General features: G+C 37.8%; 1 protein-coding gene across 1 annotated transcript in view; it reads left to right on the top strand.

Moving 5' to 3' along the window:
• The window catches only part of abcc12 (ATP-binding cassette, sub-family C (CFTR/MRP), member 12), a 32,431-nt gene continuing 19,932 nt past the window's right edge, over nucleotides 1-12,499 (top strand). Inside the window, 13 exon segments of the mRNA XM_007889422.2 lie at nucleotides 1-160; nucleotides 2,061-2,193; nucleotides 4,709-4,790; nucleotides 5,192-5,358; nucleotides 5,450-5,608; nucleotides 5,839-5,986; nucleotides 6,691-6,924; nucleotides 8,776-8,949; nucleotides 9,197-9,344; nucleotides 9,645-9,793; nucleotides 9,897-10,004; nucleotides 10,147-10,431; nucleotides 11,036-11,107. Of these exon segments, the coding sequence (XP_007887613.2) occupies nucleotides 4,734-4,790; nucleotides 5,192-5,358; nucleotides 5,450-5,608; nucleotides 5,839-5,986; nucleotides 6,691-6,924; nucleotides 8,776-8,949; nucleotides 9,197-9,344; nucleotides 9,645-9,793; nucleotides 9,897-10,004; nucleotides 10,147-10,431; nucleotides 11,036-11,107 (1,701 nt within the window). The 5' untranslated portion in view covers nucleotides 1-160; nucleotides 2,061-2,193; nucleotides 4,709-4,733.

Below are 12,499 nucleotides of genomic sequence, written 5' to 3'. Positions count from 1 at the left end.
ATGTAAATATGGTCAGATCTTTATTGAGGTAAGCTTACAGCAGTCTACACGGAGACTGAAGAAATAGTGTTGTGGGTTTGTTATGCTTTGACTGTAGTGTCGAGATCTAAAGGTAAAGCAAGTGCTTTCCTAAAGTAAATTCACTGGGAGTCTGAAAGAGGTAAGTCTGAGTATTGACTAACATGTCGCTCTGCAATAGATTTAGTATTGTAGTGCACTGTATTACTGTTACTAATACTATATTTATAATGTAGAGGTTTCATAGCAACTTACAGAATCTTCTTGATAAAGACAGTGCAATAAAATAAATGGTGTAACAAATTAACAAAATAATATAAAATATTAATTATTCTGTGCAGTAAAGAACATATAATGAATGTCAATCTGCCCTTAGCCGTTTAGTTCAGCTTTTTTAAAATAATAATCCTTGCATTTAATATAGCACTTTTCACGTCTTCGAGACGTTCTCAAAGCGCTTCACAGAATATACTGTAAAGTGAATTGAGGGCGAAATGCGGCAGCCAATTGCGCACAGCAGTGTCCCACAAACAGCCGTGGTTTGAAGTGACCAATTTATTATTGTTTTATTTTCATGAGGGATTATTATCAGGCGTGTGGAGTAAGGAAACTTGCCCAAGGTTTCACCCTAAGTTTTTAAACTAGGCATACGTGAGGCAATGTTACAGAGTATTTCAAAAAGGTGTTTTGCTGCTTTGCAATATGGGATTTGAAAGAAAGAAAAAGTATTAAATGTAATGAAGTGGAAGTTAACCATTTGTCCCTATTAGCAATTTCTCATTGAGTCCCTGGAATTAATTAAAAGTTTATATGGAGCCATTCAGTGAGTTGGAGCAGATTCATTCAAAGAGAATATTGTAATTGGTAACCATGAAACCGAGTTCAGACACATCCTCTTGCATGCTACGTGTTCAAGTAGAATAACTTTCTGAATGATTAGTCTGTTCTTCACAATCATTAAGAATTACATGAAGAACCAGTGACTTGCAACAGAGATGTGTTATTTTTTGCCTGTGTAGCAAATCATCTGATGATATCAATTTGTGATTCAGATGATGATTATAATAATAATGATAATCGTTGTTTTTTTATATTATATAAATGGCGCGTAATTTGTTGAATCCATGCACATGTAAGTAAGCCTTTTGTTCACAAAGTCAGTGACTAATTTATAGTCAATTACAGAATCAGTCAAGAAATAAGAACATAATCATTTGCTAGGGGAAAAAACACTAAGTCCGTCTTGACATTCTTCCACCATCCTGGCAGTCGTTTGACATGTCATGTCCCAAACTATATACTGTATCCCGAGATATTATTTTCTAGCAGAAATTTATCTACTTTGTTCTTGAAACAAATGATACTTTCTGTTTCCACCATATCCCCAGGAAGCCTGTTCCATAAGTTTACTGTTCGCTTACTGGAGTAATGTTTCTACAGATTTGTTCTGAATTTACCTCCCTTCAATCGCAGGCTGTGTCCTCTGGTTCTACTGTTCAATACAAGATAAAATAGCTTTATCTAATCCCTTCAGAATCTTAAATACTGACAATGATGACAAAATAGTGTCTTGAAATGGTTCCTTATATTTTTTACAAGGAGCTCATTATGAAAAATTGAACACTGCAAGATTCCTTTTGTAATATACAATCATTGTTTGCAGCAAAAATACCCAGAATATTATTTTTTGCAGAAGCACATTCATTTACCCCAGTATTACTGTACCCATTTGTTATTGTGCTCAATCAATCTGGTTTACTCCTCACCATTCATTTCAGTCTAATAATTAAAGTAAAATAAATTGATTACATGTGCTGTTCTTAAGAGAATTTTAAAGTGTTTTAAAGTTTAATTTTAAAGTGTAAATTGGAATTGATATAATTCTAATGTTGACACATTTGAGGATTGTTCACATAAAGCATTTGAAATATTAGTTCTTTTCCTTCTGTTATTGCATTTAAAAGACACAAATTACTTGTCAAGTAAAAAAATGTTTCTGTCTCATAAACGCTTTCTACTCTTTTTTGGAATTGTATCTCAAGGAATTTGGTTTTAACATCTCGTTCAAAAGTTGGCAATTCTAACACTGCAGAACTCCCATAATACGGCACTTGCAATATTATAAAAGCCAACTTCCTGATAAGGGGTTTGAACACACAACCTTCTGAACAAGAGGTGAGAGTGCATTTTGTTTGCTATTAATGGGATGGAGAGCTACCCTTTTGTATATATTCGCTAACTCTACATATATTAGAAAGAAGCAGTTTTTAAGTTGCTTTTAAGATGCAGGATGCATATCATTCTGGGATTCTAATCAATAATGACAGTTAAACACCCTGCACACATGAAGGAGACATATTTGGAGAGGCCTGAAATGACTCACAGCCAATCCTGATTATTTCCAGGTATCCTTGTGTCAGCTTGGTTATAATAGCACAGACAACTAACTGGTAAACGGGATGAGAATTGGGGCTGTTTTTTGTTTTATGTGAATGACAAGGAATAGAATTTAAAATACTGCTATTCATTAAAACTGTTTTATAAATGATCACTGCACTCCAAATCAATCAGGAGCCAGTGAAAACTCTCAAACAACACCATAGAGATGCCTGGAACATAAATTCTTAACCAGAGATCGTTTTGTTTCCCTGGCAACTCTCATTACCAGGCACTTTGCATCAGTTTTAGCACTTGAGAAAATTAGAAGATAACTCAGCAGCATAATTAATTTATAAAAAAACAATTATTTAAAACACATATTAAAGAGTAGCTATCAATAATAAAATACTCTTCAGGGATGGCTGGCAAAACATTATACTATAGTACCCAAAGGTATTTTTCTATAGGGTGTTTTTGTCAGGTCTCTCGTGCAGATCAGGGATGTGAAGAAATGTGGTGTAATTTTATGTCATGAGAAGGTGGTGTTAAAAGCTAAAGCAAAATGCTGGACATTGTATTGGTGCATGTACAGTGAGAAGTCAGGTTGTTATGCTTTCTCAGTAAATATCAGGTGTAGTAATAGTGGTCAATCAACATACCTGAGGTAATATCACAACAGCAGAATGAATGAAGATAATAGAAAACCCATGAGTCTGAGATGATTGCACTTACAGTGTGTGTGAGAGAGAGAGAGAGAGAGAACTGGAGGAAAGAAAAGAGCCGGAGAAAACGGCATAATTAATGGAATGGCAAATAGAGATATGCAAAGTAGTTGCCCTGCAGAATACAGCTGCAGTTGGTTGTATTTTGTATCTACATTTGTCTTTGCCTCCTGACGTGAAAGGCGCTATACAAATATAATTTGTTATTGTTGTTGTTCTTCTTTACCAGTGATGACATTTAGGTTTACTGTTCTTTCAATAGATGTTTGTGGTGACAATTTCATTACCCATCTGGCTCTAAATGAGTTATGTGGCTATGATTGTTCAGTCTTGTTTTAGATTCTGTATCCTCTTATCACTGTTAGTCTTGGAGGATCCTAACCTCTATTTACTCATCTACTGGCCCCAATAAACCCAGTTAATTAACTGGCCATCCCAGGGACAAATTACCGTCATGTTTGTCAAATAATTATGTTATTTATCACAACTGAGTTTCACGCATATTCTCAATAACCATAAAGTCATTGCAATCACACAAATCACCAATTCTCTGCATATCATTCATTGGTGTATGAATACAATAAGGGGGATCTAGGATGTGAAGCATTCAAATCTACAAAATCAACTTCCTAAGCTAAAAATGGAACAAAGTCAGCAGAACAAGAAAACACGTGCTTAGGGTTGTAGCATGTAGATTAAGATTGATTGATTAAGTGATTGATTCATTCATTTATTCATTGAGACGGTAATCAACAACTGGAACAGGTAACTAGAACAGATAGTTGAGACCAGGCCACAGGGTTCATTTAAAAGATAGCTTGACGCTGTAATGGGAAGAATGGTCAGATGGTTAATTTGGAAGGATGACATCAGATGGGCCATCTTCATCCAAATCTCTCTTGTGATCCTCTGACTCATTTAAGATACATCTTATGCTTATTATGGGAGAACAGTAGGTGGGTATTCTGGAATGATGAGTTCAAATAACTTGACTGGGCTTCATCCAAGAAGGGGCTCTCTTGTGATCTTGCACAGTTTTTTTTAATTCTAAGCATATTTACAAAATGTGAAGCAAAGGAATTGGTTGACAAAAAACTATTTAGCTTCAAAGCTAAAATACAGCAGGCACACATAAAAGGAAACAAAAGGGGAAACTAATGTAAAGCTTTACATTAGATTTATAATGGGATAATAGTCACATTAAATATGTTGTGAAGCATTGTCATGTTCCCCCTCAGACCATAGAAATTTATGGCACAGAAGAAAGCCATTCAGCCAATGTGTCTGTGCCGGCTCCTTTAAGAGCAATCCTTTTAGTCCCAGTTATCGGCCCATATCTGGCTATTTTTATGGTATTTATCTAGTTCCTTTTTGAAAGCTAGTATGGATATTTCCCTCAACCACTGCTCCCTGGCACTAGAGGGCATTCCAATCCTGACTACTCTGTGTAAAACAATTTCTCCTAATTTCCTTATTTGCTCATTTACCAACTATCTTAAATAGATGCCCTCTGGTCACTAATTCATCGACTCAACCTTGCCCTTATGTGTAGGAAATAACTCAGCAAATATATGTTTTTTTTTCTGTAGCTTAGCTCGGCAGACGTACAGGAAAATGAATAATGGAAAACATGTCGCTTCAACACAAGATGCAGTTCGTCTCAAATCTGTTGTACGTATTGACAAAAATTTACTCTTTCCATGTGCAGAACTATGAATGACCAGAAACAAATCATTTGAGTTCCTGCACACAGTATAAGATAATGCTAACTGAGCAATGATTTACAATGTCTACAATTTAATCAGATATTTGTATCAGCATTCTCTCTTGAATGAAGCTGTGGGTGCATGGGGAGAGGACTGTTGTGATATAACACTGTTACAAAATGATTTGCCAATGAATCAAAATGCTTCAAATGAAGGAAAAAGGCTTGAAGGAATATGGGGGTAGGAAGCGGGATTGAATGGACAGCTTGCTCCAAGAGCTGGTGCAGACTCAACAGGCTGAATGGCTTTGATCTGTAAATTTGCTGTAAATTTCCATGATTCCAAATAAGCAATTAACTTTTCCAGAAACGTAACGATGACAAACCTTGGTACCTGGAAACGTCTGGATTCAAGAGTCTATCACCTTATCTTAATCCAGCTTCGGATTCTGAAGAGCTACACAAGGTTCGGGAAACAAGCCATAAATACCATCAGGGTTTAAAGACAATGATTCCTATTCGTTTAACTCCAAAGTAAGTGAAAAAAATATTGTTCCAAAGTGCAGAATCCTTCAAAAGAAGTAGACAATTATCCTTTATAACATACAACGAACACTTCTTGCAGGCATCCATCAGCATCTCCGATCGATAATGCTGGCCTTTTGTCATTCGTCTATTTCTCATGGTTGACCTCAGTGATACTGAAAGGTTACAAAAAGCAGGTGAATCAAGAAGTGTTGCCTCCCTTGTCCCATAACGAGTCTTCAGACGTGAATGCTGAAAGGTGGGTTGATCGTGAAACGGTGCTCGCAGAAGCCTTTAGTACACACAAGGGAAATAAGAGGGGTGGAGATGCCTTTAGGATATAAATGCTGGCATGATCTGATTGAGCTAAATTCCCTGATAATGTAATGTATCATTAATTCTACTTGAGTTCAACACATTTCTACAAAGTTTCAATGAAGTGGCCTGAAAATGCTTTTTAAAATGTGATTTATAAAAAAATACTTACAGATTCCTGCGTTTTTGGAAGGCTGAGGTGAAGAGGGTTGGCATTGAGAAAGCTTCCTTGGGAAGAGTGACACTCCAGTTTCAGAGAACAAGGCTTATTCTGAATATAATGTGTATCGTCCTCAGTATGATTTGTGCTTTTATGGGACCGGTAAGCATCAGTATTTGTCAACAAATATACACGTGCCTTCACCTGTTGCCAGCTTAATCAGTTCAGAAAATCCTTATATTTAAAAAGTGTAGTAACTCTATTTTGTGGGCAAATGCAGCAGCCAATTTGCACACACCAATGACCGACAAACAGCCTTGAAGTGAATGACCAATTTTATTTTTTGGAGTTGGTTGACCAGGACTGGTCCCTTTGCTTTTTGAATAGAGTCGTGGGATCTTTAACACCCACATAAACAGGTAGATGGGATCTTGGTTTAATATTTCATCTTGTGTCCAGTCTTTCGGATAAGACATTAAACTGAAGTTCTGTCTGCCTGTTCAGGTGGACGTTAAGTATCCCGTGGCACTATTGGCTTGTAGAAGATCTCTGATAGGCACTCATTATTTATCGTTCCATCATTCATACCCATTATATCCCTCAGTGGGTTGAAGCCACTTTAGGGGGATTCTCTGATGATAAGAAAACTTCCTGACCTTGTGGGGTGAGCTCACATTCCAATTTGAATCTTACTCCAGTGTTAGTAAATTTACCAACAAATCAAGAATCACCCCAAAGTAGAGAGAAGTCTACTTAACGTGCTAAGCAGAAATGTTCAATTCATCATTGGTATTCTTCACTCAAGTGAGCACAGAGAGTTACCACATTGGTACTGCATAAATTGTTCTTTCTCATTTGCTTCACAGGCTGTGATAGTGCATAGTATTCTCCAGTACGTTGATGAAAAAATGGATGATCTTGTTTACGGTATTGCTCTGTGCGTTGCTCTGTTTAGTACAGAGTTGTTAAAAAGTTTTTTTTTCACACTGGCTTGGGCGATCAGCTACCGAACTGGAATCCGATTGAAAAGTGCCATCTCAACATTGGCATTTACCAAGGTGGTTCATTTGAATAGCTTAAGCAGCTGCTCTACTGGTGAGGTTGGTGCCGATCAGTACAATAATCCTTGCATTTGCATTTTTTTTATATCGTTGTACTTTCTTGTAAATCGATTCTTTTTGTAGCCAATCATGACTTTTAATTAAAAATACAAAGACGCTGAGGTAGATGGGTCATGGCCAAATTACAGCATTGAAATAAAGAATCAGAGGAGGGATTAATGTTCTTTATATTGTTCTTTAAATTATCATTTAATTCATTTTTTTAAGCATTTAATGTTAGCTTTGTTTCCGTAATTTTCCAGGTCATGTTGACCAATGGATTGGATAAACAACCTGTTACTAATCATACCAGATGTTAGAAAATACTTGAGAGCAGCCTGGTTTTCTTTCTCTGTGAAAGACAACTTTCTGGTCTGATTTTCAATGTGATTCAATCTCATACAAGCTGTTAACTGCTGGGGTTCTTGACTGTAATCCATTTGAATATTCCTTTTATTTCCAAAGAAAAAAAATTGATAAATGATTGGTTACAGTGTAAATAAAACCAGTTGTTTCTTGTTTTAGGTCAGGAACCTGGGTGTCTTGTTCAACCCTCAACTGTCCTTGCTTCCCCACATCCAAACCATGACCTGCTCTGCCTTCCCTTATCTCCATAACATCGCCCGACTCTGCCACTACCTCATCCCTCAGGCCGCTGAAACTCTTGTTCATGCCTTCATCACCTCCAGGCTCGACTATGCAAACGACTATGCAGCTTATCGGCCTTCCCAACTCCTCCTTCCACAGGCTGCAGATAATCCAGAACTCTGCAGCCCGTGTCCTCTCCCGCACCAAACTCCGTGACCCCATCTTCCCCACTCTCGCCCGACTCCAATGGCTCCCTATCTTTCAAAGGATCCAGTTCAAAATCCTGGTCCTCACCTACAAAGCCCTCCATGGCCTCACCCCACCCTATCTCTGCGACCTCTTAACCCCCTACCAACCCGCCCACTCCCTACGCTCCGCCGGCTCCAGCCTGCTCCACGTCCCCCGACCCACCCATCCCACCATTGGAGCCTTCAGCCACTCTGCCCCCAACCTCTGGAATTCCATCCCCCAATCACTCCGCCTCGCCCCCCCTGTTAGCCTCAAGTCCCACCTCAAAACCCTCCTCTTCGACCATGCCATTGGTCAACCCCTTTCCCCTCCCTTCTCCCTCTCTGACCGCAGCTCGGGTCTGAAATACTATACACTTGGGATTTCCTCCCGACGTGAAAGGCGCTATACAAATGTAATCTTGTTGTTGTTGATATACTATTATATAGTATATATAGGATAGACCCAAAGACACTATGAATCTGATCTGAAAGCTGTTCATCTTCCTTTTAATGGGAATGTTAGGCACCAGATGGATGAGCTTTCTTTACCTTCCAACTAACAGGACTAAGGCAGCACATCAATTTTGTGTGATGCCTTAATAGTGTAAATGGCATTCAGCTCTACCAGGAATTCTCTCCCCTGATGACAAAAAAAGGCTTAGAATGAGAAAGGACTACTCTAACCCATCACGTCTGAACCTTTACATTATCATTGTATTATACCATCATGACTTGTAATATGCATTGTAGCCCATTGCTTTAAACCTTTGCTGAAATTACTGTTTACTGCGATAATTAAATGAAGCTCCAGAACATTAACCAATCTCAGAATTCTGGTAGTCAGCTATAACCTGCTGTCTAACTTCATCCTATCTCCCTTCCCCCACTGGTCGCAGTAACTGAGGAACCTTTGTTTATATTGGAGAATTTAACCATTTCAGTTCATACCAAACTATAGTCAATTGAAAATTAGACTCAAAGAATGGGAAAAATTCTCATCAAGGATATTTATTAACAGCGTTTCTTTTCACAGATCATGAACCTACTGTCAAATGATGGCAATTGTCTATTTGATGCTGTTGTGTATTGCCCTCTTGTGTTTGGTACACCAGTATTGCTGTTCAGCTGTGCTGTTTATTCTTGCATTATCCTCGGACCCACTGCATTATTAGGAATGGTTGCTTATATCATATTTATGCCTGTTCAGGTATGATTTTAAAATTAAATGTCTAATAGAAACAATTATTACTATTTATATGATATCATAAAGTCGTTAAACTGGAAAGAGTTAAGAACTTACATGTGCTATCTGAATATTAATAGAATGTAAATCACTTGTATGGGCTGTGCAATAAAGCATTCCATTCAAATCATATTGGTAGCTGCTATACTATTTAGATTGAATTAATGATGGAAAATGAGAATGTGTCTGATTTTTCTTTTGTTGGTTTTAGATGCTAATGGCTAAACTTACCACAGCACTTCGAAGGAAGGCAATTATTAAGACAGATACTCGTGTGCGATTGATGAATGAGGTGTTAATGTACATAAAACTCATAAAGATGTATGCTTGGGAAAAATCATTTGCCAATTCTGTCCATGGTAAGATAAAGTAAATTGTTTCAGGTTGTTTAAATAACTAGATTATATTCAATTAACACGCAATAGGAACAATTTATCAGTCTCAGTCTACTCCATGTGATAAGATATTTTAAATGCCATATTCATGATTTTATTTTTGCCTCTGTACAAATTGTGTCTATTTATATGAACAATACTAAAGCTTCAAATTTCAAAAACCTGAACACGAAATTTCCCAATACTTGCATTTTGAATGCTAAATAGCTTCCTGCGATTTTAAATTGGATACTAAAATGGACATATTGTGATATTTTCTGACAGATGTACGGAAGGAAGAACGAAAGATACTGGAAAAAGCAGGATATGTTCAGAGTGTGAATTCCTCAGTTGTGCCCATTATACCAGCATTGGCCACTGTCCTGATGTTCCTTGTACACACATTTCTGAAACATGAGCTGAAATCATCTATGGTAATCATGAATGCAACTAGGATTGTTTAAGTATTTTTAAAAACAAGATTTGTTTTCCCAACTGTGATTCGATTTTAATCAAGGTTTTGTTCACTGGCTGTAGGCGTTTACCGTGATTGCAGTTTTCAATGCAATGAAGTTCTCATTGGGCACCCTTCCTTTCTCAGTTAAGGCATTTGCAGACGCTAAAGTTTCTTTACAAAGATTAAAGGTAAACCAGTCGTTGATTTTGTTTTAAAGTACGCTTTGAAGCTCAAAACCAATTTTGAACAGCGTAATAATTTTGTTTCTGAAATTTGCGTTTTCATGTCTACATTGCCTATCCATCCTCATAAATGTTCATTCTTTATAAGAATGTTTTAGCCATCGAAAATCCTGTATCGTACTTGCATTTGCTTCAAGACTCCCCATATGCAGTGGTGATGGAAAATGCTTCGCTTTCCTGGTACGAATCAAAAGAGAAGAAAGCAGATCTCAGCAAGGTTACAAAAGGAAAAGAAGGAATTGATGCAAATGGCAAGAAGGAGGACCCCAGTGAAGTTACTGACCATGCATCGCAAAATATTGCTGAGCCTCTAAGGCAAAACGGCAATCTTCTAACAATGACTCTCCAGAATATTAGTTTCCGCTTGGAGAAGGTAGATATTTGTTTCTATTGTTTTTAAAACTGAGGAACTGAATTGGCTCCAAGGTGACATGTTTGGCCATGGAATAACAGAATGGTGCCAGCCCTCTGTGGCAGTCTTGGAAACCTAATTCCTGAGCCAGGCGGTTCTGCAATACTTCAGGGCACTGCTCTTGACAGGCCAGCCACAAATGGTTCATTGGCAGGACTTGGAAGGTGGCAGTGACTGGGGCTGAGTTACTCAGCTGCCATTAACGCTGAAAGCCAAAACTCTAATAGGTAGGGTGGTCCGAGTCGGACAAGCAGCGGGAAAGCTTGCCAGATAGTGCTCTGAATGGCAAGCTATGCAGTTTCTAGCTGGTTAGACTCCAGCAGTATTGCAACACACATCCTGGGGTCCCCAAGCCTTGGCTCTTGCTAAGCTGTACTTAACACTCTCTGGTAATAAGTAAGAAGATGCATCCTTCATAGCAGAGAGTGCACATTCCATTCCAATAAATATCTCTGGAAGTTCCATGTTTAGGGATGAATCAGTTTGGCTTGGATGCTCTTAAGCACAATGATGGGTTTCTGCATCTGTCAGATACCCCAAAAAAGGTAATTCTTATTTCTTTCAGGGATCTCTTTTAGGAGTTTGTGGAAATGTGGGAAGTGGAAAGAGCTCTTTGCTATCGGCTGTGTTAGGACAGGTAGGCCATTTTTAGAATTGTTTAGATTAAGAGAGAAAGATTTGAACTTGTATAATTGGGAATAAAGATGCTGGAAAATATCAAAATGCCCCTGTACCTAATTTGTCTTCAACAAATGAATTTTAAACTAAGCTCTATTTCGTCCACAAAATGAAGCGCTTTGCGACGTCTCGACGATGTGATGAGGTGCTATATTGAATGCAAGGATTATTATCATTATTTTTCTCATGCTCACAATGTTTAAAATGAAAACAAAATGCAACACAATCCATATCAAACCAAAATACACTTTATATATACACTGCAGTTTCTGTTGATTTGATACAATTTTACATTGAATTGACAAGATCTCTGCTGTTTAATGCAGCTTGATATCTGAATTAAGTCCTATTAATATTACTGAAAGCGAAATCATATCACTTACAATAATGAAGAGATTGGGAGTGGGAACTCTTAATTTATATCTGTACTCATAATTACATTAGCTGAGGCCAAGGGCAGATTATCACTTATGCAACTAGGCATAGTGGCTGAGATCTGAGAACAGTATTAGTTTAATGTTACTAGAGTCAATCGCACTTGCTCTTTGATATTAAAAACTGATCTTTAAAAGTTCTTGTGCAATCTGTTTCAGAGCTAAGCCAAATTAGACCCTACAAAATACAATGCAGCATTTTGAGGCATCCTCCCAATGTCATTGATACTGTGAATGTCAGTGTCCCGCTGAAACTACTTCCTCAAGATGATCTCAGTAGCTAGACTCTAGCACATGTTCCCAATGCATTAATCCATCCTGATTTATATTGTGCTGTTCCTCATAGAAAGCAAAGTATGAACCATCCATTAGAGAAAGGATGTCAGAGCTGACATTGATACTGTCATGCACTATCTGTAGTGTAACTACAGTCCAGCTGCAGCCAGTGTGAAGCAGACTTTTAAAGTGCTTTTTTTTACACTTGGTGACTATTTTATTCCACAGTCAGCAAGCTAGTTTATCATAGTATTACAGCCTTCCCCACTGACGGCTTACAACCAGGATTCCAAAACCATTAATTTAACATCAATTAATGAAACAGCATTATAATAATAATATTAAAAATCGAAGTCTGTGAAGCAAATCAACAATGAAGCATTGAAGCAAAGTCTGTGATGCAAATCAACAATAAAATGTGCTTTCTGGAGTGGGATGGGGTCAGGACTTCAGTTTAATATCTCATTTCAAGGATGGCACCTCCAACAATGTAGGTCTACCCTGGCTATCTATCTGGTTAGACTGTCTGAGGTCAAAGTCCCGACATGGGGTCTGAACTCACAACTGTCTGATTCGGAGTCAGCCAAGTGACACTCACTGGTTGAAATTTTTTTTTAAAAAACTGCAAATTAGATCTAATC

The sequence above is a fragment of the Callorhinchus milii genome, unplaced genomic scaffold, assembly GCF_018977255.1.
Source record: "Callorhinchus milii isolate IMCB2004 unplaced genomic scaffold, IMCB_Cmil_1.0 Scaffold14, whole genome shotgun sequence".
NCBI lineage: Eukaryota > Metazoa > Chordata > Chondrichthyes > Chimaeriformes > Callorhinchidae > Callorhinchus > Callorhinchus milii.
Note: the sequence above shows the minus strand (reverse complement) of the source record. Positions and strands in the feature narration are given on the sequence as shown.